The following is a 27,039-nucleotide window of genomic DNA, read 5'->3' on the forward strand; positions in this document are numbered from 1 at the left end:
CAACGGAAACTTCAAAAAGTGGAATGGGCTGCTTTGAGGATTAGAGGGTTTGCTCTAGTTGGAGATCTTCATGTAGATGCTAGATGACCATTTAGTGGAAATGTTGAGATGGAGATTCATTTTCTGGTGTGAGGTGGATTAGATGGGCACTGAGAAGCCTTCCAACTAAGAAATTCTGTTATTCAATCAAAAAACATTTATTAAGTGCCTATTGTGTGATAGGCACTGTGTTAGTCTCTAGAGATACAAAGACAAAAAGGAAAGTTTTTGCCCTATAAGAACCTTACATTATATTAGGAAAAACATGTAAACAGCAAATAAAACATTATATATATACATATATCATATATATAGTGTGTATTATATGTAATATATTAATACAATGTACTATATAAATACCATATATTATACTAATACAATACTTTACAAGTATACATACACACATATATACACATATATATATATAATACACATATAAATCACAATAAAAGGGGAAAGGGGCACTAGCAGGGTATTAGAGAAAGACTCTGGTAGGAGACTACTTTGTTGGGCCTTGAAGGATCTAGGATTCCAAGAATCAGAGGTGAGGAGGAAGAACATTCTGGGCATGGGGGACAACTTGTATAACTATTCAGAGACTGCAGACAATGTTTTGTAAAGCAAGCAGGTTATTTAGCTGAAGTATAGAGTGCATGAGACAAAATGATGCTTATGTAATCATCCTGAAGAGAAAAGTTATAAAGTACTTTAAAAAGAGAAGTTCTGTGCTTTAGGAATATCAATTTGGCAGCTGTGTGGAATCTGAATTAGAGGGGAAATAGGACACAAATCAATTAAGAGGCTATAGTGATAGTTCATATAAGACGATGAGACCTCAGATTAAGGTAGTAATAGTTAAGAAAAAAAGATGGATTATGAGATACACTGAGGAAACAGAATCAACAAGACTGGTAAATAAGATATGGGAAGTGTGTGTGTGAACAAAAGTAAATCCCCATCAATTTCAAGGCTACACAATGACAGGAAGAATGATGCAGGGAAGTTTAGGGAGGAGGGGGAAGGGGATGGACAACTTAAGGTGTGAAATGAGAACTTTTTTTTGACATGTTGAGTCTGAGAGTCCTATGGGACGAACTCTAGGCAAAGATGAGGACTGTATGTATAGATTTGAGAGTTATCTACATGGAAGTGATAACTGAGTCCACGGGAGCTAATGAGGAACATTAAAAGAGAGAAGAGGACTCATGACAGACCCCTAGGGTATGCCCATGCAGAGAGGGATGGATAGGGATGGTGAATTTGTATGAGTGAGGATTAGTATGACAAGAAGGTAGAGAACCACAACAGAAGGCTGTCATGGAAACCCAGTAAGCAGAGTGTGTGCAGAAAGCGGGTGGAGAATGTTATCCATGAAGTGTATAGAGTCATCAATGCCGTGTGCTTCAGAGAGGTGAGAAAAGGTCACTGGATTTATCAAAAGAGATCATGGTGATCTCACTGAGGATTTAAGCCAGATTGCAGGAAGCTGAGACATGAGAGGTAATAGTAGTGAAGATAAGGAGTGGGTGGATTTTGGTTAAAGGAGTTTGGCTGTAAAAGGTAAGAAAGGTACAGGAAATGGTAGGTTCAATGAAAGGTATCTTAAAGATGGGACATATTAAAAGCAAATTTGGGAGTAGTACTTAAGGAGAGAAAAATTAGAGTGAAGAGGTAATTGAAAGGGCTAGCACCTAGGGGACATGAGGATCAGAGGCCAACATAAAACAGCTGGCATGAAGAGGACTATATTCCTTCTTCAAGACTCAAGCAAAGAAGGAGAGGATGTTGGTAAGGTAGAGTGTGGAAATGGGGAGGAAACACAGCCCCCAGTCCCAATGGCCTTAACTTTTTTCCAGCAGAGCATAATGAAATTCTCTCCTGAAAGAGAAGAAGGAGGTGGTACAGAAGGCTTTAGAAGACATCTGGAATTGTTGCTATGGGGAACATGGTGGTATTCATCACAGCAGAGGGAAAGGACTGGCACGTAGCAGATCTAGCTGAGATCAGAAACCAAATTTGGACTGTATCCAGTCCACCAGATTCTGGGGTATGGAATGATGATAACCCTGAGAGGCAATGTGATCTAAGGTATGATCTAGTAATTTATCTAATGTTGGAGTTGAATTTGAAATCCCCCTCTCAATATTTAACAATTGCAAAACCACCAGAAAATCACAACTCTTCTCAGCCTTCATGTCCTCATCTTTAAAACAGGAATATCCGTAGTAGGTATGTGAGGTTCAAAGGATACAGTGAAATGTTGAAAGCACTTTGTAAACACTGAAGCACTGTATAAATCTTTACAATGACTCGCAAGACTTTTTCTTACCAAAAGCAGTCATGCTTTCATTATGGATGGTCACATAAATTATAACTGAGAATAATGAACTCCTCTGAAATGCAAATGACAGTACAGGATTACAGAATTTCAGGATTGGTAGACCTCAGAGTCTATCTACTGCAACCTCGAACTGCATAGAAATTGCCTTTATGATAGTGTCAACAAGTCATATGGTCTTTATTTGATGATATCTAACGAAGGCTACCTGGTAACTACCAAGGCAATTCATTTCACTTTTCGATAGTAGCAATAAGAAATTTTTCTTTACATCAAGCCTAAATATAGTTCTCTCAGCTTTCAACCATTGCTTCTAATTTTGTCCTTTGAGAAGAAAAACGAGTCTAATCCTTCTTTAATGTTTCAAATACTTGAAAACAACTATCACCCTTTCTCTCCCTTCCCCCCTTTTCTCCTTCTCAGGCTAAACAGATTAGGTTCCTTTACCTTGGACTAGCCAAAGCATATTCAGCTTATATTGTATATTGTCAGTTTCATGGAAATTGACATTAAGAGCAGATCGACATTATGATATTCAACATTCCCAACTAACTGTTTCCCTCAACATATAAAAATATTTGCCTTAATTTTTTTGCAAGTCCAGAAAAGGGGAAAAAAATAAAGATATGATTTATTACTAGTTAAGTTTTCAAATTTAGGTAAAATATTTTGGATTCACCTAGCATTTGTACTAAATTCTGAAAATGTAGCATAAGATTTAGTTTTCAGTTTTTCAAACAACTTCAGAACTACTATTTTCTTAATGGTAATTTGTTGGATGTTACAAAGCTACAATAAAGGGACCAAACTAGAGGAATATGGTCTGTCTTAAAACTAATCATTTGCTTCTCTGCTAAGAATGAAAGGAAGAAAATGAGTTTATTGTTTTCACTTACTTGAAATTTCTTAAAAGAGAAATGACCAGTATGCTGAAGAGATAAAAAATTACTAATATTTGTTTTTTAACCTCTTCATTAATTCTCTATTTTTATCTGTCATAAATGAAGTGCTCAGCATAACTGTTGAGACCATTAGAAGATTCTAAGTTTGAGAGGAGAAAAAGTCCATGACTTACAATTTTAAGTAAACTTAGTTTTTTTTACAATAGTTTTAATCATCTAAAAAAACCCAGGTACTTGCTTGTTAATTTTAAACAATATATGGGTTCAGAACCTTGATAAGGCTAAGATTCATAGGACTAAAAATGCTATTGCAAACTCCCAGGGCTATTCCAGGACTCTGTTAAATGCAATGGTTCTCTTAAATTCACATGAAAATTGGCTACTGATAAATTACTAACAGTACAGATTCAAAGGGAAAAAATGACTGAGTTCCTACAAAATTCAATTATGTAGTTTGATTAAATGACACCCAGTTAGAAGGCTAATTAAGACATGATCTGCTTTGCTTGCCTCTGCCTCCTTGAAATTTCTACCTAGGGCAATAGTTCTTAACCTGGGTCCACTGACTTTAAAAAAAATTTTTTTTTTTGATAACTGTATTTCAATAACTGGATTCTTTTACAATCTTATATATTTTATTTTATGCATTTAAAAACATTACTCTGAGAAGTATCTGTAGGTTTCATCAGATTGCCAATAGGGTCTATGACAAACCTTTTTGATATAGAAGGAAGATAAGGAAAGAGATCTAAGAAAGAAAAGAGCAGGATTTATACAAGAATGTCTCCAGCTCATAATATGTTTATAAAATCATTCAGTGCTCTTGGGAGAGAAAATCAGACTTAAAAAGAAAAACCATTTGTCCTTTGTTGTGCTCCTGAACATATGGAATTCAAGTAAGAATGAACCACCACCAGCTTTTGGAGAAGAGAACCAGCTAAATATATTCACAGGCTAAAAGTTAAGACTTCAGTGGGATTCTTTAAAAGATAGAAGTCCAATTATATAACCTTATCTTGGAGGAAGGCAAAATGTTTCTGAAAGCATACCACTCATCAATTTTTCTTCTAATCCCATAAGATGAAGGTGTTATTTATTGCTTGTCTTAAAACATCGTGGAAAGTGGGGGTAGGAGGCAGAGGGGAATGTGGATAGTGTGATTGGAGCAGGTAAGGCGATAAATCTAAGACTATTTGGCTGATCTGGGCAATACCTAGACTATTAATTCACAAAATCTGGATATTTTACATAAAATATAAGACCTATGTCAATAAAACCAAACACATTTGGTTCAAATATTTTAAATGAAAGTAAATTTTTAGAATTTACAGACTATTTGGAAGATAATGGAATTATGAGCATATTCTTCAAGTGAATAACATTTAAGGTTGTATAATTCTTTTCAAATATATTTTGCATCTATGCTTAAATTTGCTAAAAATACAATGACGGAGTTAGTGCAGTCAAATTTCACTGTATTGCAAGATAGTGATATTACAGAATATTTACTTATTACATGGCAATCCAGAAAATACTTATACAGCAATCATAATAATGTCACAGTATATCCCCATCATCCTCACATCACAACATCCTACTTCCATTACATTCTGAGTCACACTTTCAGTCATGTCATGCTCATGTCACAATCTGAATCATACAACATGCATTTTAGAGTAATAACACTCAGTAGTCACATTTTTGGAACTTCTTACATTAAGGCATTTAATGCAATTGCAGCTAATTTTGTTTCATTTTTATATCACATTTTAATAGAAAACAAATGTAAATTTCTTGTTTCACAGTGGCCATACAGAGCACAAAAATACCAATAACAAATATGTCACTTAAAAGTGAATAGCAACGAGGTGACTTATATACAACAATTATTTTAAATGTAGCAATTTTTCTTAGTATAACAATTACTTTCCACTTCTGTGGAGAGAAATGCATACATGCAAAATATATTTCAATAAAAGATCTTGTTAATTAAACAACCTTTAATTGTTTTGTTCACTGTAATCAATGTTGATTTTCACAGGAGTTGGGTTTATCGTGGAGTCACGTCCTAATGCTAGCTTAAAATAACCTAGCATAAAAAGTCTGAACAAGTTTTAAATTAGTGTTTGAATTTTGATTTCAGCACAAAGGCAACCATTTGCTGTGGTATACTTCTCTTGAGTAACATATGGTACTCTACGAAATATCTGTAAAGATTTTAGTTAACTTGATTAATCAAAGCTTCAATATTTAAACCAAGCTGCCAAGTACTCTTTCTAGAAGACACCAAAAGAAATCGGGGGACAGCAGATTAATAGAAACTGGGGGAAACAGCAAATATGAAAATTAGCAATACTTCAAGAATTATTACTAAATACAAAATGGCTACCTTCTAAATGATATTTAGAAATAATGGTTTCTCTCCATTTTACCTTCAAGTTAGAAGGTAAAACAAGTCCCATTTAAACTACATTTTTCTGAGGATAAATTTTTCATGACTGTGTAGTACAATTCTAGGAACTAGATAAAAATTCTATCAGAGAAGTGAAATGCTCAATTAGAAATTCCTTAAAGGGAATCCAGAAAATTAGTGATAAAGCAAAACCAGAAAGGGCACTAACTGTTACATCGCCTCTTTTCTGAGGTCTTATATGAACCCTAACTCCTTCCTTCATACTCCTGCTGATGGAGAATTACAAGCAGAAACACATCCATGTGACTTTGGACTCCTACTTTTGCTTGGGCAGTTTCCGGGCCATGCGGATGAAGTCACCCATGTTACACAGTTACTAGCCCTATGGAACAGCTGCCAACTTCTAAAGATCAGATACTGGACAAAGTACAAAACGAGGAGCCCGGAGAACAAAACAGGAGTGTGCACGGCTGGGTTAATTTCCTAGATAAGCACTAGGATGCTACGGAGATGTACTCGGGCCACTTCCTACTGGCTGCTCATGACACCCAGCATTAAGCCGCTGAGTGAACCACTAGTGGACAGGAGAGGAGCAGGCTGGAGGGGATGCAGGTGAAGGGCAGCGGAAGCGGCCACAGCAGCAGGCAGCCCTTCCTCGGCCCGGCATCGGGCTCCTTTTTTAACAAGGGCCGCTTTCTCGCTTCTGTCTCCCCACTCTCTGCCACCTGTGCCTCCTCCTACGGGAGTCCGACGGCTCCAAGGGCAGGACCAAAGGCCCGCGAGCGCGAGGCCGGCCCGAGGAAGGGCGCAGGCGGGCTGGCGGAGGGCAGGGTCGGGGGAGCGGAGGCCCGGGCCGGGCACGTGTCACTGGGCTGGCAGGCCCCGGCTCCCGAGGACCGGCTCCCGAGGACCTCCCGGCTCCCGGAGGGCAGCTCAGGCTCGGGGGAGGGGGGTGAGGAGCGAAGAACGTCACCTCCCGGGCTGGAGCATCCCCGGCTCCGCCGACACTCTCAGTCCCTCCCCGCCGCACATCCCAGGCCTCGGATGCCCGCCCTCCCTCCTCCCTCCCTCCATCCGCCGGGCGCGGATCTCCGCTCCGAACCTTCCGACCGACCTAAGAGCTGGTCCAGAGCCGGGAGGCCGGCGGACACCAGCAGCTGTCCGTTCCGCACCGACGGCCGCGTCCCCGCAATGGAGCGCAGCCGAGCGCCGCCGCCGCTCCCTGGAACGGGACCCTTCCTGCGGAAGCTGCAGCCGCCGCCGCCGCTGTCTGTCTCGTCGCCTCCCGCCGCCGAGGTCACAGCCGCCCTCAGGTCTCCGGTTCCCCCTCGCCCGGGACGGCCGACGCCGGTTGTCAAGGTCGCCATCTTGCTTCTCCCCCGTGTTGACCCTAGAGGAACTCTGGGAGCCGGGTCCTGCCCCGCCCTCTCTCCCGCCCACCGCAGCAGATACAGCCAATGGGGTGCGGGTTTCCTGCCTCCGAACGCCAATCAGGTAGAGCGTTGCTGGGACGTGGGATTGGCTCGTGGACTTGCGGACGCCTGCCGGCCCCAGGTGAGAGAGAACTAGGGACGGAGAGCAGTGTCGGGTGAGGGGAGTTTGGGGGAGCACGGACCCCGAGCGCGAGGGGGCAGCTGCCGCGGAGGCCTGTCAGGGGCCGAGGCGGAGACCCCGAAGTAAAGAAAGTGAAGGGAGGGGGTTGTCCTGGCCGCGGATCGCCGTCTGCACCGTCTCCCCTCCACCTCGCCGCCACCTCGGGGCCTTTGCTGCTCTTTTTTCTGTGAGGGAAAAGTCGGGTTTTCCATCACCCGAGGACAATTTGTTAGAAACTTAGGTCGGGCTTCCGCAGGCAGGATCCTTCCCTTCGGCGTGGCTGAGCCGGCACCTTGGAAGGAAAGGCCTTGAGGGGCGAACGGGACTTCTTTCTAGGGGGGAAGGGCCGGACGGGGGGATTTGTCCTCCCGGTGTGGAAACTTCCTCCCCTGGTGCTGATCGGCGCCCCCGAGCTCTTGGCCTCTGTAACTTAGGGGGGTGTGGTGGGGCTGGAGAGGTGCGGTGAGTCGGGAGCGCGGGGGGAAGGAGCCCCCCTGACGGGCCCGCGCCCCACGTGGGGGAGACGCTCTTAGTGCGTCTTAATGAGTGCCTCGCGAACACGTGGAGATCTCGGGTGCGGAGTGTGAGTGACGGGCGTTACCCCGACGGAGCCCCCTTCGCACGTTTAATTGTCTTTGCCGTCACGCAGCCGCAAACAACCAAATACTTTGGGTATCTCCCCCCCAACGCTGACGTCAGGAATTGGAGGTGTGGGTAGTTGTCTCTGGTTATCGGTGACCTTTGAACTGCGAGCTGGTATAAGTGTGAAAGAGTCGAGCATCTTTGTGACTGTGGTTCGCGCTATCTTTTCTCCTCTGCCCTTCCAAAGTGAGCGGTTTGGGTTTTTTTTACATTTTATGGCTGCTCAAAAATCTCAAATTAGGGCTTCCTGAAATTAGGACGCAGTGTTTGAGTCGATGTGATATTGTAAAGAGTTTTGTATTTAAATTGTGTGGGAATGGAAACTTCATTTGGGTCGGATTGTAGTTTTTTCTGATTTTTTTTTGAAACATCTTTATCAGCCCTGCTGTTTAATGGTTGCTGAGGCTATGGGAAACCACCGTTTCTGAAATTTCATTGGTATAATCTTTAGTAACATGTTCAAGTACCTCTTTCTTGCTTTACGTAAGTTATGCAAATTCAGCTCCCTGTAGGACCTACGCTTGAAACCCTAGTGGTTCCTGGAGGGTTCCTCGGAGCCCCTCGCAGAGAAGAAAGGTCTGCTCCACCGTCCATTGACCTTAAACGTGAATTGGAAATACTCGCTTTATTCTCAGCCCCTCTCTTGCCACATTCACCTCTTTTTCTTCCCCTTCTCCCCTCCCAGATCCAGTTTGTTTTTTTTTAAGAGACCTGTTCTTTGCTTAATTTCTTACTAAACCTTAATTACTGAATAGGCTTTGTTTTAGTCAGACTGAAACCTGCTAAGGACCTTAGCTTGAAAAAGCCAGGGATCCCCACTGCATCCTGTGCCATTTCCAGTTGTCCTGATCTGGCCACTGGACCCAGATGGCTCAGGAGAAGAAGATGAGGTTGGTGACCCTGCACAGCCCTCCCTCTCTCAAATCAGTCACCTGCAAGTCATGTCATCATCTTGATGTCACGGTCCTCTTCAAGAACAAAGGACAAACACAACAACATAACATGAAAGAGCTATACATGTGAACTTATGCGAAATACAAAACGGTATACTGAGCTAAAATTTGTAGTGCAAATGTGCTATGTAACATTGATGGAGATCAACCTCAGAGGGGATCAGTTCAGAACATTCCAATATATAAACTGGTGATCCCTGCAGTTTTTGATAATTTTACGGCTTGTGTTTGCCATGAAATATTATAGGTAGTACTCTTAAGCTTTTGATACATATATATTTCTTTTAAAAAAAGAGAGGAATCTTCCTTCCCTAGTCTTGGCTTCATTTGGGTTTTAGCTGTTTAAATAGATCTGTGACTTCATTATTACCAGGAACTCTTCCCCTTTGAAAATGCCTTCTACCAGGGCAGAGCCACCCCTCTCTGCCTAGAGCACTGAGAAGTAAAATTATTTGCCCACCATCATGCATACAATATGTAAAGTGTCTGGGAAGGGCCTTGAATGCAGGACTTAATTTCTTTGAGGTTAGTTCTCTATCATTAATTCTGGGCATCATAGGAATTTGTAAACTTGATCTCTCATGATTTGTCCAGTAGGAAAAATCTTTTAAAATAGGCAGGCAATTACAAAAGTAATTTGAGAAAAGAGAGCATTAATAAGTGAATCCTGGAAATCTTTACTGAGGAGGTAGCAAGTGAGCTCATCCTTGAAGGGAGACAAGGATTGATTGTTAAAGCTCAAAGTGAAGTAGCACATTCCAAGATTCTGCTAAGTTTCTAGACGGGGACTATGCAATTAAAACCAAAAAGTGTTATTGCAAAAACTGAAAGTGGACATTTAATTCTGTGTACATACCTGTAGTTCTAATTTTATTTTACAATGTGAGAATTTTAAAGATAAAACAAATTTCAGGCTAAGAAATTTGTATTTCATTCCAGAAGCAATGGGAAACTTCTGAAGATTTTTGAGAAGCTGAATGATATGGTCACACTTGTGTTTTAAGAAGATTATTTTGGCAGCTTTGTGAAGCATGAATTTCTAGGGGAACAGAGAGCTGTTAGGAAGGTAATGAAGACAAAAGGATTTCTTGTGTTGTAAAGTTCAGGTCTTCCACCGAAGGAAACCCATGTGCTAAGTTATAACAATTCCATCATGTATTTTGAAATGAAACTTAGTATTCTTTGATTTCAAGCACTTTGGTACTTTTCAGTTTGTGATGTTACATGGTGCACTTTCAGCTATTACAACTCATTTGTACTTCCTTCCGTCTGCTTCTTAATCCGTGTCATCCCAGAATTCCTTCATATGAGATCTACCCAATGCACCGATGGCCTTCCCCTGCAACTTTTAGTATATTGTAAATGTAAACATAATTGATGTTTTAAGACTTGAGGATACAAAGAGGTAAAAGTTCCTGACCTCAAGGAACTCACCTTCTCGTGGGAGATACCACAAGCAAACAATTACATAGTATCTGTATATGTTGTTTATTTACTATTTGTACCTTACGTGAAAAAAACAAAACAACCCAGTCTTATTTTTCCTTGGTCTTTCCGTAAACCTGTTTTACTGAGCCTTTTGGAACACCCATTTTACTGTGAATAGAATTCCTTTAGGTTGTTTAAAAGTTGTCGACTTCTTTGCTTTCCCATGACTGCTCCCTTTGAAACCGCTCCCAGTAAAGGTTATTTTTCTACTTTCTTGTCCCCTTCTTCAGTGCTCCAGGGATGCTTCATCTAGTCCTTCAATAAACATTATGTGCTTGACTCTGTGCTATGTGCTCAGGATACAGAGAAAGGCAAAAAGTCCTTTAAAGAATTCATGCTCCGAAGGGCGAGACAGTACACAAACCACTGTCTATAAACAAGATATTCATGGGATAAACTGGAAATCATCCAAAAAGGGGAGGGATAAGCATTAAGGGGCAAAGGAAAAGGTTACTTATAGAAAGTGAGTTTTAGCTGTGACTTGAGGGAAGCTAGGAAGTAAAGGTAAGGGAGGAGAGAATTCCAGGCATGGGGGGGAAAGCCTTGGTATCTCACTATCATCTACCTTATCACCTTCCTCTGTCCTGATTGGAGGGTGGAGCCAGGAACTGCCAGATCTCCGTGTAAAGAGAGAGCACTGCTTAGGCTGTTCTATTTTGGGACTTCTCTGACTTCACCATTCCTCTCTCTTTTTATGCCTCCCATGATATCGCCTGACACCCCCCATTATCCCCCTTTCAGCTTTCCCTTCTTCCTGAATATTCTCAATAAATAAACACACCAGCTATGTATCAAAGGCTGCAGAGAGGTTAGTAAGAGTGAGCCTGAGAAAAGGCTGTTAGAGTTGGCAATTTGTAAATAGTAATTTTGGGGAGAGCAGTTTTGGTTGAACAATGAGTTTAGGCTTCAGATTGTAGAAAAGAGTGACATGGAAAGTAAGTGGAGGAATTTTTTCATAGATGACCTCAAGAAATTCTTTCTCAAAAGAGAATTAATTAATGAAGCTGGATGGATGAACTGAGGGGTTTTGGAGGTTGTAAAAATATGTGCATTTGCAGGTAACTAAAGGTTGTTTACAAATAACTGTGTAAAGACACAGTGTATGTTAAAGGTGTTAAGCAAAAAAACTGTCACAAGTCCGTAAGACATGCTTTGCAACTGGATTTACTGAAGAGAAATGAACATGCATGTGGAACCCTAATGCACGTGCAAGGAGCTCACAGTCCAAACAGAAGCTTGTGTATTTGTGAGATTACAACAAAGGAAAGAGGAGGAAACAGTTCTAAATGGGAGTGGCCAGGGTGGAGGTCAGGAGTAGTGGGGATGGGAGAAGGAAGGAAGGAGAAAGGCAATAGCAGAAGCAGCATTCTTTCCCCTTGGGGTGCTAGACAGTTGCACAAGCAGTTTCTCATTCTAGAGCAGACTGACTGGCACCTGTCTTGACTCCTGAGGACATGTAGGGAGTCCAGCTTGGGATGCAAACATGAAATTATGAATGATGTCCACTGGGAAGGATGGGGCTTCATCCTTGACATCTTCAGGGTCTCCTGTATGCTCTGGGTCCAGCGTTTCTGGAAAATGTGTCAATTCAAAAGGACAAGTTGAGGGGACCCCTTAACAAGGGTAATCTCAGAGGGCAAGCAGTAAGGGGGTTGGGCTAGTGACAGAAAGATCTGCAGAAAATGGAATTTTGAAAGAAATCAGGAAGCCAGTAGGTGGAAATGAAGCTGAATGTTCCAGACCTGGAGAGAGAGATGGCTCAGCACACACGATGAGGTCAGGCTGTGTTGTGGCCGGATGTCTCTAAAGAATTGCAAAGACTCAGCCTGACTCCAAGCGAGCTAGAGAAATTTACCACCGTTTTGAGGTTTCGTGCTCTGATGAGTGGCTCAGTTCCTTAGAGGAATTAGCAATTTCAGTAAGGCAAGACAGTTTTATAGAGTATATGATGCTGATTACACAATCAAAATTTACATAGAATATAGGGATATGATCAGTATTAAAAAGGCAGAAAAGGTTGGCTAAGGGATTAATGGGGAGGGGTCCCAGTCTCAGTGGAATTATGCATTCGGTTACCTACAATGCATACAGAAAACTCATGGAGGCAGGGGCTTACATGTATATGTGATAATGATATTACATCTCTTTATGTCATAAGTTTATTCTAGGTCGGTTCTGTACTATTACTGCTCAGACGCCATCTTAAGGGGGGCCCTTTCTACGGTTTGGTGGTCAAGCATCCTGCTTTATATTCTGGAGATACTACTTTCTGTTTGGCTAGCTGTTGTGGTCCTGTCTGGTCAAAATGAATGATGTGGCTGTGTTGGAGTGTGTGGACACACCTGTTTGTGTGAGAAATAAGTGAATTGGATCTGGGGACAGAGGCTAGCTAGAGGATTGAGTCTGGGGGCAGTGGCTAGGTAGGGGCATTGGGTCTGCCTGTGATTGAGTTTGGGGGCTTGCGATGTGGTTTTAAGGCCACTATGTGTGGTCAGATCAGGGAATGTCTGCAGTTCAGTGAGGCCCATAAGGAAGTTAGAATATTGGGGCTAGGGGCATCTTTATTAGGATTTCATCACAAGGAATAGCAAAGTAGCCCAGTATAGCTGGGTCATAGAGTTTATCAGAGGAGCAAAGTGTAAGGTTAGAAAGATAGGAGGGACCAGATTGCGAAAGACTTTAAATGAATAACAGAAGACTTCACATTTGGTTAAGAGTCGCTGGAGTTTATTGAATAAGGGGTCATGTGATTAGACTTGGGCTTTAATAAAATTGACATTGACAACTTAGTGGAAGATAGATTGGAACAGCGAGACCTGTAGCATATTACCAAGAAAGAATTTTGTACCAAAAATCATTTAAAAGATAGCAAAGATGTATGCTGCCAGAAAAGAAGATGGATTAGTTGAGGTAAAGAGTGAAATGAAAGATAATAGCAATCTGTGTAATTCTATCCTTTCAAACCATCATCCTTTTTCAAACCTCACACCTGGATTAATTTTACCATTTGCTATTTACCCACCTATTCTGCTGAACATCTATGGAGGAATGCATTAAACAGTGCTCACCAGGTCCATTTTAGATCTTTTATGTAATCTCAACTATACCATACCTATTGCATGTCAGTAGTTTTACATTTTCCTGATTGAGTCTTTATACCACTTCCCTCAGTTTCTGATCCAAATCTCTTCTTCTTAAGACACTTAGGCCACCCCTCTCTCAATAGAGGTTTCAACTCATACTTCACTCCTCCTTTCCTCACTTCTGTATTTCAAATTACCTCAATATTATCCCTTGCTTTCTCTTCCCGTGCTCCAGTCTTGAAATAGGTTACCCTTCTGCCAATGCCAAACCCTCCATTTGTATACCCTGATCCCACATCTTGCTTCCCAGAGTGTTGAAGTCAAGAGGGCACCAAGGGAAACTGCTGCTAATTTTCACTCTGAGTGGTACCCTGAGTCATCAGGTCTTCTGCAGTCAGGGGCCCCTCATTGACTTGTTTATACATGGCCAGCAACATGTGCCTTCTTCCTTTCTTCTGAGCTCCCACATGGCCCCTTGGAAGCAGGCAGAGAATATCTTCTCACTATGTTACCTTTCTAGGGAGAATAAATCCTTAAAACATTTTCTGAACAAGGAATAATCAGTAATTATATCACAGTTATTCAGTATAAAGCAAATGAGGAAACAACGCATCACAGTTGGTTAATAAATATATAATATATATACACAAACACGTATCAAGCCACACCCACATAAGATAAATAGATGAATAATTAATACATCCCAGGCCATACACAAACCAATGTAGCCTTTGGAAAAAGTGGGCCCTTACTTAAAGAAACCCTGCAGAGAGGCACATAAATGAAGAGTCATGTTCTAAGGCAGTTCACAACTCTGAACTGTAGGCCTTACTGTCTTCCCTGCAGAACAATTATACCAGAGGAATCTGCTTTTCTACTAAAGGATTCTCTTCTGATCTCCCCTGCTATCCTGCTGAGCAAATCCACCGCTCTTCTACTCTAGACTTGATGAAGCAGTGAAAGGCCCTTTTAATTCTTACTCTTAAGGTACCAAGGAGCTGCTAAGTTATTGTAATGATGAACACTTCCTTAAACTAGAGGGCTACCGATAACCAACTCTTCACTCAATTGGATTTTAATTAGGTCCCAGTTTTTTTGATTTTTTGGTGTTTTGTTTTTTTATAGCAACATAGAGCTCTCTGGAGGATAGTTCTGTGGGCAATACAAACAAGCCCAGCCAATTCTTCACTGGATAGAATACTCTAACAATAATCTTTGAGAGGTTTCACCTCCCCCAAGTTATAGATGGTGCTGCACTGCAATAAGTTAAATTTAGTTCTCTTTCAGTGGAGCTTTTGTCATTTTTGTCTTTTAATCTCATTTTTAAAAAATTCTGAATTTAACAAGCACCAAATAAAATAAATATTTCCATATACATTGTACAGCAGAAGAAGAGAATTGTACTTGAAACTATGAGTCACTTATGTGACTTTTAAAATATATACTGTTAAACATAAAACTTTTGAAGCCAATATATCCTGTGATTCCTTTTGGCCTTTTTTTTAGTGGAGGACCATAACCTTATCTCTTGCCTTTTTTACTACCCCACCCCGCCAAATAAAGAAAACAAACACCCTTATAGCAAATATGCATAGTCAAGCAAAACATTCATCTACTGGCCATATCTGTAAAAGTATATTTAATTTCTATATCTTGAGTTTATTATGTCTAGTTGGGCAGTATGCTTCATCATCTGTGTTCTGGAATCAGCGTTGGTCATGTCATTGATCAGAGTTCCTTCGACTTTAAAAGTTTTTGTTTACCGTATTATTATCGTATAAATTATTCTGGTTCTACTGTCTTCACACTGTATCAGTTCATGAATTCTTCCCAGATTTCTTTGAAACTGTCACTTTTGTTGTTTCTTATACCACAATGATATTCCATTATATTCATATACCATAATTGGTTCACCCATTCCCTGATTGATGAGTACCACTTAGTTTCTAATTCTTTGCCATCACAAATAGAGTTTCTATGAGTACTTTTGTTCTTTTTGTCTATAGGGGTTCTTTTCTACTCTCTTATATCCCTTTGGGATATAGGCATAGTAGTATTATTATAATGCTACTTAGTTTCTGTCTTTGACTTAACTTGCAGTCAGTGCCCAGTAGTTCATTTTGGGGCCAAAGTGTTTAGATGGTCAGTAGCTTTCCTTGCGTAATTACAGATTGACATCAAGAATGGTTTGAACAGTTCACAACTTCACCAACGAAATATTGCTGCACTCTCTTCCCACAGCCACTTCAACATTTGTCATCTTTACCAATTGGCAAGGTGTGAGGTACTTAGTTGTTTTAATTTGCATTTCTCTTAGTGATTTGGAGCATATTTTCAAATGCTCATTTATAGTTTGCAGTTCTTTTGAAAACTGTTATGTCCTTTGACCATTTCATTATTGGGAAATGACTCTTGGTATTGTACATATATACATGTATAATTCATCAAATATCTTGAATATCAGACTTTTTTCAAGACTCATATTTTTTAAGTTCACAAAAACTATTCCTTGGTCATATTTTCCCTGTATTGTGAAGATGATTTTTGAAAAGCCAACTTTGAAAAAAACAAAACCAAACCACTTAACTTACCTAAGCTATTGTAGTAATGATGGAATGTCCCCAGGGATTCAATCATGATGATTACTACAAGGTAAAGATAAATACATTTATAGTTTATTGAATTGAGTTGAACTGTTAAAGTATTTGGGAAAAGGTCAGAGGAGGGAGATGACTGACAACAGAGAAGGAATTGCCATCCAATTCTTCATTTCTGTTTTCTTTGCAAAGAAGAATGACCCTTATCCAAAAAATGACAGAACAGGAATGACCACAAGGAAGTGACTACCCAGAGAGTCAACAAGAGAGCTTTTTTAAAAAGCACCCAGCTGTCAGGTCCTACAAGGACCGACAGATGTGATTCCTGGGCCACACTGTTGTGGAGAATTGTTTTTATATCACTTAAATTTATCTCAGTACTCCTTTACATACTTCCCCCTCCCAGAAAGCATCTATATAAAATTATTTTTAAGAAAAAGAAGAGAAAATAAGTATAACCAATTAATCTATCAAAAAATCTGAAAACAAATGCAATAATCCGCACTGCTGGTCATCTCACCTCTGTAAAGGAATCGAAGGCATTGTCTTTTCAGATCTCTTCTTTCGTCCGTGCTTGTTCTTTGCATTTCTGCGGTGTTCAGTTTTGATTGCATTGTGATTCTTTCCCTTTACATTATTTGGTCATTGTTTATATTACTGTTTTGGTTCTGCCTGCTTCCTTCTATAGCAGTTCATAAAAGTCATTCCACCTCACTATATTTGTCATATTTGGCATTTCTTACAATGCCACAATATTATGTTGCGCTTGTGTACTGCAGTTTGTTTAGCCACTCCCCAATCAGTGGATACCTACTTTGTGTCCATTTCTTTGATAACACAAAAAGTTTAGCAACAAATATTTTGGTGTTTATGGAGACTTTCTTCTTATCAATGACTTCCTTGGGATATACATTTAATAGTAGAATTTTTTGAATTTTAGTCACCTTATTTGCATAAATCCAAATTGCTTTACAAAATGGTTGTATTGATTCACAGCTGTACCAGCAATGCTATAAAGGCAAGCAAAGTAGAACCTTTTGCTGTTTTTGTTTTATTATAATCAGGTGCCTCTGATTGAATAATGTGATTAAAGAAGATCTTCCCTACCTTTTAATGGGCCTGATTTTTAGAAAGGCCCACACCTTTTATTAATGAGACGCTGGTTTTCAAAGATTGTAATGCTCTTTGGCTCTAAAAAGTGTGGCACAATCAAGGGAGAGGAGTTTACTCCTCTCCTGACCTGCACTCTGGTCTAGGAGCAACTACAAGCACTCTTTTCTGTCCATGATCTGCCAGTAGAATTCTCTCTCCAGACCCTCTACCAGCTTCACCATGCCAGCCAGCTCGCCTCCTCACCCCAGGAGTGCCACTCAGGGCTCAGATCCAGATCAGCAGCTCAATTCTTCCAGGGAGGGCTCCAACAATGGAAGCTGCAGCCGCCTGGGGCCAGAGCTGGACCACTTCCTTCCCTTCTCTCTTGAGCTTTCTCACTGACCTTTGAAACTGCCTTTGTCGTTTGTGGGTTGAAGAATCTGGGAACTGCAGCTGCTGCTGGTGGCACCCTGAAGCTGCTCTGTCCTGTCCCTGCCACGCCACGTGGCCCATGCTGGGCTGCACTCTGCCCCACGCTTGGTGTAATAGACCTTTCCTGTTGGCCTTCCAGGCTGCCCTGGGCGGCTTCTGCTCTGCAGCTTAGTTTTTGGAAGAAGCTTTGTGTGATGGATGAGACTCTGGGAAGCCACGAAGCAGCCCCTGGCTTTCACAACCCAAATGTTGGTGCTTCCCTCTCTGGTAACTGTTTATATATGGTCAGACAGTTGGGAGCCTGTCTGTTGATTTGAGTTCTCTGTATTTTCTCTGAAGTTCAAGGTGCTTGACTTTTTCCCCTGAAATAATGGAATGATACATGTGCTTGATTAAAGTGGTTGTTGATCCCTCAAAAGTTGCCTTTCCTTTTAGAAATGCAGATCTAAGAACCTGTGATAGCAGGTCCCCCTGTGTATGTCCAGTCCTTGCTTTTACAAATGCACGAGTGTGCATATTTTTCCATAACCTCTCCATCTTTTGTCATCTTTGCTGATTTGATGGGTATGAGGTAAAACCTCAGGATTATTTTGGTTTGTAGTTTTCCTTTTGTTGCACCAATGTGATACTCCTAGCAGCTGCTATTACTATGCATATGTATTTCCAGGGCAAATTTGCAAAACTCTTCCTCAAAGGCAAAGCAAAAATATTTATTTGGGACATCATTAGAATAACAGGAGGTAAGATTTAACAGGGTACTTATCACTAATCCAGGGAGTACTGACATCTTAAACCTTCTTTCTGTCAGGCCTCCCCACAAAAAAAAAAAATTCCTCCTTCCACCTACTCACATCTTGCTTCTCTCTCTCTGCTCATGCTCCCTCCCTTCCCCTCCCTCTCTCCCTCTCTCCCTCTCTCCCTTCCTCTCTCCCTCTCTCCCTCTCTCTCTCTCTCTCTCTCCCTCTCCCTCTCCCTCCCCCTCCCCCTCCCTTCCTCTGTCTTTCTGTCTTCCCAGTCTGAGCTCCATGTGACCCCAAGCTCCATGTGATCACAGACTCTATGTGTTAGGCCTATTAATGGGAAGGGAAGATCTTCCTATTCTATTAATATTACACCCATTAGCGATTTGGAGCATTTCATATGGTTGTTAATAGTTTTCAGTTCTCCTGAGAACTGTTTATTCTTATCTACCTGCCTATTAGTCTATTGTTGAATGGCTGTTTGTTATCTTTTTTATCCCCATATATGTTATGTGTCCCGGGTCTGTCCCCGGGACCTTCGAGTGAGAATCTCCCTTCGGTGGGCACCGCTTCGGACGTCTCCGGACCTACCCCGGGGGACACGGTGGCAGGCAATAATCAGGCAATGCGCAGGAGGTTCATAGCTTTATTGCATGGAGGAGTCCCCCGAGCAGTTCAGGGCGTTGTCTTATATAGGGAGGTTCTTCCTGGCTGCCATCCTAACCCGCCCCGAGGGCGAGGCCTACCACCCGATTGGATCCAGCCCACCCGACCAATCCCGTGGGCTCACAACTCCTCTATGGGAGCCGTGTCTCCCTCGGATTGGTGGGCTGCCACTCCCGGGGAGGCCCCTATCCGCCCAGGCGCCTAGGACCGACCCCCGTCAACTCCCCCTTTTTGTTTTATTATAAGGACATCCGCCTTTACCTGCTCTAGGACCCTCTTCCAAAGTTTTATCGTGCAAGAAATAAGGCAGGGAAGCAGCACACACAAGAGTATTACTATCACAACCATTCCAGCAGCAACCCCAATGGTATGCAGAAATGTGGTAAAATCTAATCTGGAAATCCAGTCAGGAAATGTCCCATGTTGTTTCTCCAAGTCCCTCTTATATATCTCAGTTACATTCCTAATCTGTCTTACAATGTCATCTAGGTGCTCTATACAGACCTCTAGATTTCTGTGGTCCTGCAATCGCCGGATCGCATCGTCCAGCTCCTGGCTGGCGTTCAGTCTGAGCGCCGTCATGCACAGGGGCCGTGCCAGCCCGACATGACATGGGAGTCCCTCCAATATGGCGTTTACTCGGAGGAGTGTCGAGATCGCCTGTACAGCATCAGTCAGCGCACTGAGCTCTAGGGCTACCCGCCTGTTAATTTGCTGTTGCAGTGCCCATGCCCGAGCGGACGTTGCCATGAAATCTGACAGGTCGGCAGCCATCATGTGGACCTGCCGCTGCATGGCAGAGATTTCCACCTGCTCTAAAAGGCTAGCCACTAACCCTACCATATCTATGGCGGATATTTCCAAGCCCCTCTTCTCCCTGACCATCACAGCCCTAAGGAAATCAGAGTCGGCAAATGCCTCATCGGACCCAACAGGGAGAAAGGTAACTGGGGGAATGGATAGAAGTATGACAAAGGTGGTATTGGAATGTACATCATTGGGCGTCAAGGTGTTAGAGAGGGTCCCATTGGAGCAGGATACATTGTATTTTTGCCCCCTGTCTGAGTAATGTTCCCTTCCCTACAGATTAGAAACATATCAGTCCTTTTCAGGGTCTGGACTGCAAGGGAGAAACGATTGCAGTGTCCAGAGACCTGACCCTCGTGGCAGGTAAATCCTTTCTTCATGATGAGGTCCCACCATTGGGAGCGGATGGTGTCATTGTCCGTCAGCGGCCCACTATTGTCTGTCATGTGGGTGATGTTTCCAAAGGCCGCTGCCATTTTCCAGAGATGGCTTTGGATGACTACGCTCCCATTTCTCGCCAGGACGTGGGGCACTGGAGCTGCATAATACGGTCCTGGCGCTCCATCCATGAAGTAGATCTGCTGGGTGTCGTTCCACTGCTGTCCCATTACTGCATGCCCTGTGGAACAAACTTGCATACCAATGAACATATTGGGTGTAGGCACGCAGGGGGGTAGAGGGGAGTAGGGGATCTTTCCACTGGGTAGAAAGCTAGATTGAAGCTGTCAGCAGCAGTGTCTGCAGTTGTGATGAGGGCTGCTTCCTCTCTGGGCAGCAAGGTTAAAGCTGTCAGCAGCAGGCTCAGGTGGTGTATGATCCTTCTCCGGGGTCTCCGGGCTCTCCAACATCGGTTCCCACTTACGGATCCTTCTAATGGGAATCCACGCATGACCTTTTCCTATGGAGACACAAACATACCCTGGACCCCATATTAGTATCTTAATACGGACCTTTCCATTTCCCTGAGGCCATATCCTTTACCATGGCCCATGTGTCTTTATATCCAGCCTGGGTATCACTTTCCTTGCGGGGTTGTCTTGGAAAAGTCACAAAATGTCTCATAGCTGGAGTAGTATGTGCGCTTTTTGAGACAGCTGTATCAAGCTCTGATTGTATTAGGCCTCTTGATCTTAGCTCTGATTGTATTAGGCCTCTTGATCTTAGCTCTGATTGTATTAGGCCTCTTGATCTTAGCTCTGATTGTATTAGGCCTCTTGATCTTAGCTCTGATTGTATTAGGCGATCTCTATCTCCCCTTCTTTGTTTAGCGAGGATCGCCTTTAAGGTAAAATTGATAAGAATGCATAGTGGCTGGTTACTTTGGTATAGCAGCTGCCAGGAGCTTACAAATGCTTGATTAACATCTGTAAGGAACCTGAACTTTACTGATTTTTTCTTTATAACAAACACAGGAGCATTCCAGGGTGCTAATTGCTCCTTAACCAATAGTTGTAATGCCTGGAGTTTTTCTGAAGTCAGAGACCATTGCTCCACCCAAATCGGGGTGTCTGACTTCCAATTCAAGGGTGGGGCCTCCAGTACAACAGCAATGGCCCTTACTAAAAATTTGACAGCTTCATCCCGAGGCGGCTCATAATGTCCCCTTTTGGAGCTTGTGGACAATTGGAAGGCTTGGAAGGCGGAAGTTAGTGTTGCCACCAGTTTTGGGTCTGCTCCACCGCCCTCATCCAGACACTTATCAACTATTTCATCTACAGAGGGGTCTGCGGGCAGGGTGGAGAGTATTCCCCTCGACTTAGTGAGTCCCTCCTTGAACAGCTGAACTATGAGTTGCGATGAGGGACCTCCCTTCCCAAACCTTTTCCATACCGCTTCCTGCACCCTAGTCATAAATTCCAATGCTGATTCACTCTGTCTCTGCCTTAGGTGACTTATAAGGGTTTGAGTGCGCGCTGCAAGGGCATCTAGAGCCTTCATGGCTACTTCCTGGACAGCTCGAATTATAGGTTCAGGGAGGGCTAACTGCTGTTGGAGCTCGGCATAGTCTCCAAACCCTGTGAGCTGATTAATGGTGTTCTCTACATCATTGGGGTGATTGGCTTCTGCATAAATCTTCGCTTGTCTGTTCCAGTCATGATCCAAGCCTGTGTGAGCCAACCACGGGGAGACTGTTAGAATTTTCTGCACCCACTGTCTACAATCCTTTATGTGTATTTTTATTCCCACCTGCTTACATATCTTGTACACTTGGCAGGCGAGAACTCCTGCATCCTCCGGTTCCATTCCCTTGGAAATCTGAGAGCCCATGTTTCCTCTAGATAGCCCCAACTATCTAGGTTGCCTGACTCTTCTACCCTTAACTGGGTAGGGTTATACTCACCTCACTCGGCGGGGGCTGCAGTCCCTGTTCGGGCTCCAGCTGTCCCGGGTCTGTCCCCGGGACCTTCGAGTGAGAATCTCCCTTCGGTGGGCACCGCTTCGGATGTCTCCGGACCTACCCCGGGGGACACGGTGGCAGGCAATAATCAGGCAATGCGCAGGAGGTTCATAGCTTTATTGCATGGAGGAGTCCCCCGAGCAGTTCAGGGCGTTGTCTTATATAGGGAGGTTCTTCCTGGCTGCCATCCTAACCCGCCCCGAGGGCGAGGCCTACCACCCGATTGGATCCAGCCCACCCGACCAATCCCGTGGGCTCACAACTCCTCTATGGGAGCCGTGTCTCCCTCGGATTGGTGGGCTGCCACTCCCGGGGAGGCCCCTATCCGCCCAGGCGCCTAGGACCGACCCCCGTCAGTTATGCATTTTGTCATTATTTGGAATATGATTTCCTTTTCTATTATTGCTCCTTGGATTTCTTTATCATTATATAAAAATGCAGTTGATTTTTGAGCGTGTATATTGTAGCTTACAACTTTGCTGAAGCTACTGTTTCACTATTTTCCTAGGATTTTCCAAATATAGTATCATATTATTGGCAGATAAGGTTAGTTTTTTTTTCTCCTTTTAATTTATGTTTATAATTTTAATTTATTCCTCTTTTCTTGTTATTGTTGTTAGCATTTCTAGAATGATGTGAAACAATAGTGAGGAGAATGAAGATCTTTACTTTACTCCTGTATTCATTGGAAATGATTCTAGTATATCTCCATTGCATATGAGGCTTCCTTTCGATTTTAATATAATTTTTGTGATATTAAAAAAGGTCCCTCTATGCCTATGCTTTGTAGGTTAGTCTTTTTGTTTGTTTGTTTTTAGCATAAACGAATGTTATACTTTGCCAATGCCCTTTTCTGTGTCTATTGAAATAATCATGTCGATTTGGATGTTTTCTGTTTTTAATATGATGAGTTATATTGATTGCTTTCTTCATGTCAAAGCATCCTTCCATCTCTGATATGAATCCAACTTGATTATGATGAATGCTTTTTTGAATAAATTGCTGTAATCTGACAGGATTTCATTTAAAATTTTTAAATTTATATTCCTTAATAATATCAGGGCATGTTTTTCCTTCTACGTTTCCTTCTTTACTGATTGAAGTATTAGGAATATATATAATACACACACATATATATATATATATATACACACACACACACATATATACACACTTTATATATATTTACATACATATATTCTGATAAAAGGATTCTAGTAAGGTGCTTTCTCAGTTTCTGATGATAATTTATAAAGTACCTGTGCTAATTGTTCTTTAAAAATTTGATAGAGTTTTCTTATGAATGCATCAGGCCTAAGAGTTTTCTCCTTTTGTGTTTCCTGTACATCTTATTCTTTTTCCTTTTCTGAACTTGTGTTATTTAAGATCTTCATTTGATTTTTTGTCACTTGGGATTTTTATATTTTTTGAAGATATTCCTCTATTTCTTTTGTGTTCAATTTTGTTAGCATATAACTACATAGTACGTTGTGATTTTTTAAAAAGAATTCTAGTGTTGTTGTGATTTCAGCTTCCCCATTTACTATTTTATTCATTTGATTTTCCGCCATCCTCCTTTCAAATCAGAATGGTGTATTGTTAAGGTATTTTGCATAATGAGAAGATCTTTCTCATTCATTAATAGGCTCATGTGATCTGCTTGAGTCAAAATGGAAGCCTGAATCACATGAGTCTGTGGAAGGAAGACCTTGCTGGAGGGGTGGAGCAGAGCTCAAAGGAAGTTGGACACAGCAGTTAGAGCTGAGGGAGAGAGAGGAATCAGGCAGTGAGCTATGAGTGTTTGTTTGTGGGAAGGTTCTAGCAGAGGGAAGACTTGGGGATGGTGGTGCCCCCTTCATTATTATTGTGTATGGATTTCTTTGTTGCTGTGATGGATTTGGCTTTCTTGTGTTAGGATTTGGCTTTCTGCTTCCTAAATAAATGTTTTGATTTTGTCTTCCATGTGGAGAGTCTGTTATATCTTGCTATTCAGAATTATACTGGCATATTCATAAGCTACCCTAAGCACTCTGAATATCCATTGGTGCTACAAATGGCTAAAAGTTTGTCAATTTTATTAGTCCTTTCAAAGAGCCAACTTTTAATTGTATGTATAGTTTTCATGACTTTTAAAAAAATCTATTTAATTTTGTTATCTTTTTTGTACTTATTTTAGGCTTATTTGTTGGTTTTCTAATTTTCTAAAAATTTATTTTCAGTTTATTAATATCTTATGTTTTGTTAATGTTTGTTTTATAAGGATATGATTTTCCTGAGGACTGCTTTCTAGAAATCGTGGTATGTTGTTTTCATTGTTATTGCTTTCTTTTACCTAATTATTAATTGCTTCTATGATTTGTTCTTTGATCTACTCTTTATTTAGAAATTAATTGTAATTACCCATTTGAGTCTGCATCTTTTGTTTGTGGTTGCCTGAACCAATTACTATTTTTTATTGCATTTTTATCTATAAAGGCTTCATTTACTATGCCTGCCTTTTTACTTTTGTTTGTAATATCTCTGTATCTTAATACATGGTCAGTTTCTGTAAAAGTGTGGTTCTAGGAAATACAAATATTCTTTTGTAGCTATTAGAAACTATCTTAAAACTTTTAACTCTCGTTTAAATGAGAGTTCAAAAAAATAAGAGAACCAAATAACCAGATAAAATTGAGAAAGAAAAGGGAAACTAGTAAGCAAAACTCCAAAACCTGAGAAAAAAGAAGCAAATCTGGGGTGGGATAGTATGAGAGAAGGATAGCCAGTGGGAATAGGGATACCTTTGTTTAGTTCTATAGTTTTGTTTTGTTTTTTGGTTATCTTTCTGTTAGACTTATACCAAACTGAGAGAAGGATATTGAAATTTCCTGTCATTGTTGTGTTACTCTGTTTATTCTTGTAGTTCAGTTAATATTTCTTTTATGAATTTAGAAACTTAGACATTTCAAGTATATCAGTTTAATATTGATTTTGTGTTTTTTTCTATGCTTCTTTGAGTCTATTTAATTTCTTTGTCTATTCACTTTTTTTATGTTTTAAATGTTTGTTTTTGCCTTGTCTGATAACATGATTTCAAGCTCTTTTTTTCATATTGACTTGATGCTAGTCAGTTTGTTTGTCTAGCCCCTCATTTTTATTCTGCATATGTATTTAATTGTGGGGGTTTTTTTCTTATCCAATGTGTCACTCTTTTTCATTTTATTGGATTGTTTATTTGTAATTATTAACAATTGGTAATTCACAATTAAAGTTATGAAAGTTAGGTATATACTTTCCTCTGTTTGTTTCTAACTTCAGTTTTCTTTTTTCCAAAGTTATGATGTTTTCTCCCTCTTTTGCTGTAAATACAAAACTGTCTTTTTTAACTTAATTTTTTTCAAAAAGATGATCCTATTACCTCCAGTTCTCTACCTCATCTCATGTCCTCACCCTACCCTCCATCCTGTGTAGGATGGCTCAGGTCCCTACATAAATCAATTACTCAGAGGCCTCTCAAAGTGATGACAGAAAAGTGATTTATTCGATTCTCGAGAAGCGGGGCTTACCTGTAGGAGTAGGAAAGCCGAAGACAAAGAACAGGACAGTGATTTATATAGACCCTAACGCAAGTCCCTCCTCCCCGCACTGACCATTATCCTCATTAGCTGAGAATATGGTCTTACATTCTAGACACGAAATCTAACCAATCCCTTTTGAAATGAAGACATCGAGGAATTATGTAAGTTTTGTCCAATCATTGAGACCCTAATACACTACACAGTTTTATATCCTTATATGGAACTATTCTATTCTAAAAATATTGTAACCTTGAGCCTTTAGGCCTTACCTCACCCCTGGGAGAAAAATTACAATCTGAGGAGTCTTCACTAAGTCTATCCCACTCAATCCCTTTTTGGGATTTTATTTATTTCTTTATCTTGTTTGCTTCTATCTCTTCCCTTTTTTAATTTTAACTCTTATTTAATCCAAGTAGAATCCTTCGTTCTTTCCCTTCAATTCATTTTGGTTTTTTAGGACTTTTTTTTAATATTGAATTTCCTTTGCCCTTATCTAGAAAAGATTTCTTTCCTACATTTTCTTCACTATTTATCTTCCCTTTCTGTCTGTTCTATACTTTTATTCTTTGATTCATGCCTTTATACTTTAGTCCTTTTTGTATATATTACTACAGCATTAAAATTTTTAAGGTATCTTTTTTGAGTTCACTCATTTAAGCAGTTTTTGTTATTGCCTTATAGATCTAGCCTGTTAGGCCCCCCCCCCCCCATTTTTTTTTACTGTTTTGCCTCACTTTTAAAAATACCGGTTCCTGCAGGTAACAGACAAAATATTGCCTCATGCTACGAATCTTCCTATGTCCCTGACTGTGTAGTTCATAATTGGCCTTTTCAAATGCCCTGAGGCAGGGTGAGTGTTCTCTCTAAGCACTAAATCTCAACATGTAATACTTTAAGTCCCCAAACTCCCTTTATGGAATATTTTTTTTTACCAGCCAGAGCATTAGTAATGGTGCCTCCTCCCACTTTTGAAACTGTCTTTACCTTTTCTTCCTCCCTTTTTGGATTTCTCTCTTTGCCTCGTCGTCCATTCTCCTGTGGGCTGCCTTCCTGAGAGACTCCAGGAGTTAATTTTCCTCTATCATTAGTCTTTGACTTGAATCGGAGAGGCCGCTTATTCTCCTCTATCTTCTTCCTTCCCTCCCCATATTTTGTGCCCTCCTGTTTGGTAATTTATTCTCACAAAATCCTTCTGTTAACTTGTAAACTGAATTAGTTCAGGACTAGTTATGCACTGACCTAGGGTTAGTCCATGATACATCAAGTGTGTTTCTCCACCCACTTCTTTTTAACTTCTGC

At 41.1% G+C, this 27,039-nt stretch overlaps 2 protein-coding genes across 9 annotated transcripts in view; one reads left to right on the plus strand and one right to left on the minus strand.

Moving 5' to 3' along the window:
• ELP4 (elongator acetyltransferase complex subunit 4) overlaps positions 1–7,105 on the minus strand; it is a 266,170-nt gene extending 259,065 nt beyond the window's left edge. The window contains exon 1 of one of the 3 annotated variants that reach the window (XM_072619250.1): positions 6,807–7,104. In XM_072619250.1, the coding sequence (XP_072475351.1) occupies positions 6,807–7,059 (253 nt within the window). In that variant the 5' untranslated portion in view covers positions 7,060–7,104. Of the gene's footprint in view, positions 1–6,806 lie in introns of all 3 variants that reach the window. The other 2 variants (XM_072619251.1, XM_072619249.1) reach the window with 2 other exon arrangements.
• Positions 7,106–7,170: 65 nt separating this feature from the next.
• The window catches only part of IMMP1L (inner mitochondrial membrane peptidase subunit 1), a 114,238-nt gene continuing 94,369 nt past the window's right edge, over positions 7,171–27,039 (plus strand). For 2 of the 6 annotated variants that reach the window (XM_072619260.1, XM_072619259.1), the window contains exon 1: positions 7,171–7,246. The gene's annotated coding sequence lies outside the window, so the exon portion shown is untranslated. The other 4 variants (XM_072619256.1, XM_072619257.1, XM_072619258.1 and 1 more) reach the window with 4 other exon arrangements.

Source organism: Notamacropus eugenii, chromosome 6 (genome assembly GCF_028372415.1).
Source record: "Notamacropus eugenii isolate mMacEug1 chromosome 6, mMacEug1.pri_v2, whole genome shotgun sequence".
Classification (NCBI taxonomy): domain Eukaryota; kingdom Metazoa; phylum Chordata; class Mammalia; order Diprotodontia; family Macropodidae; genus Notamacropus; species Notamacropus eugenii.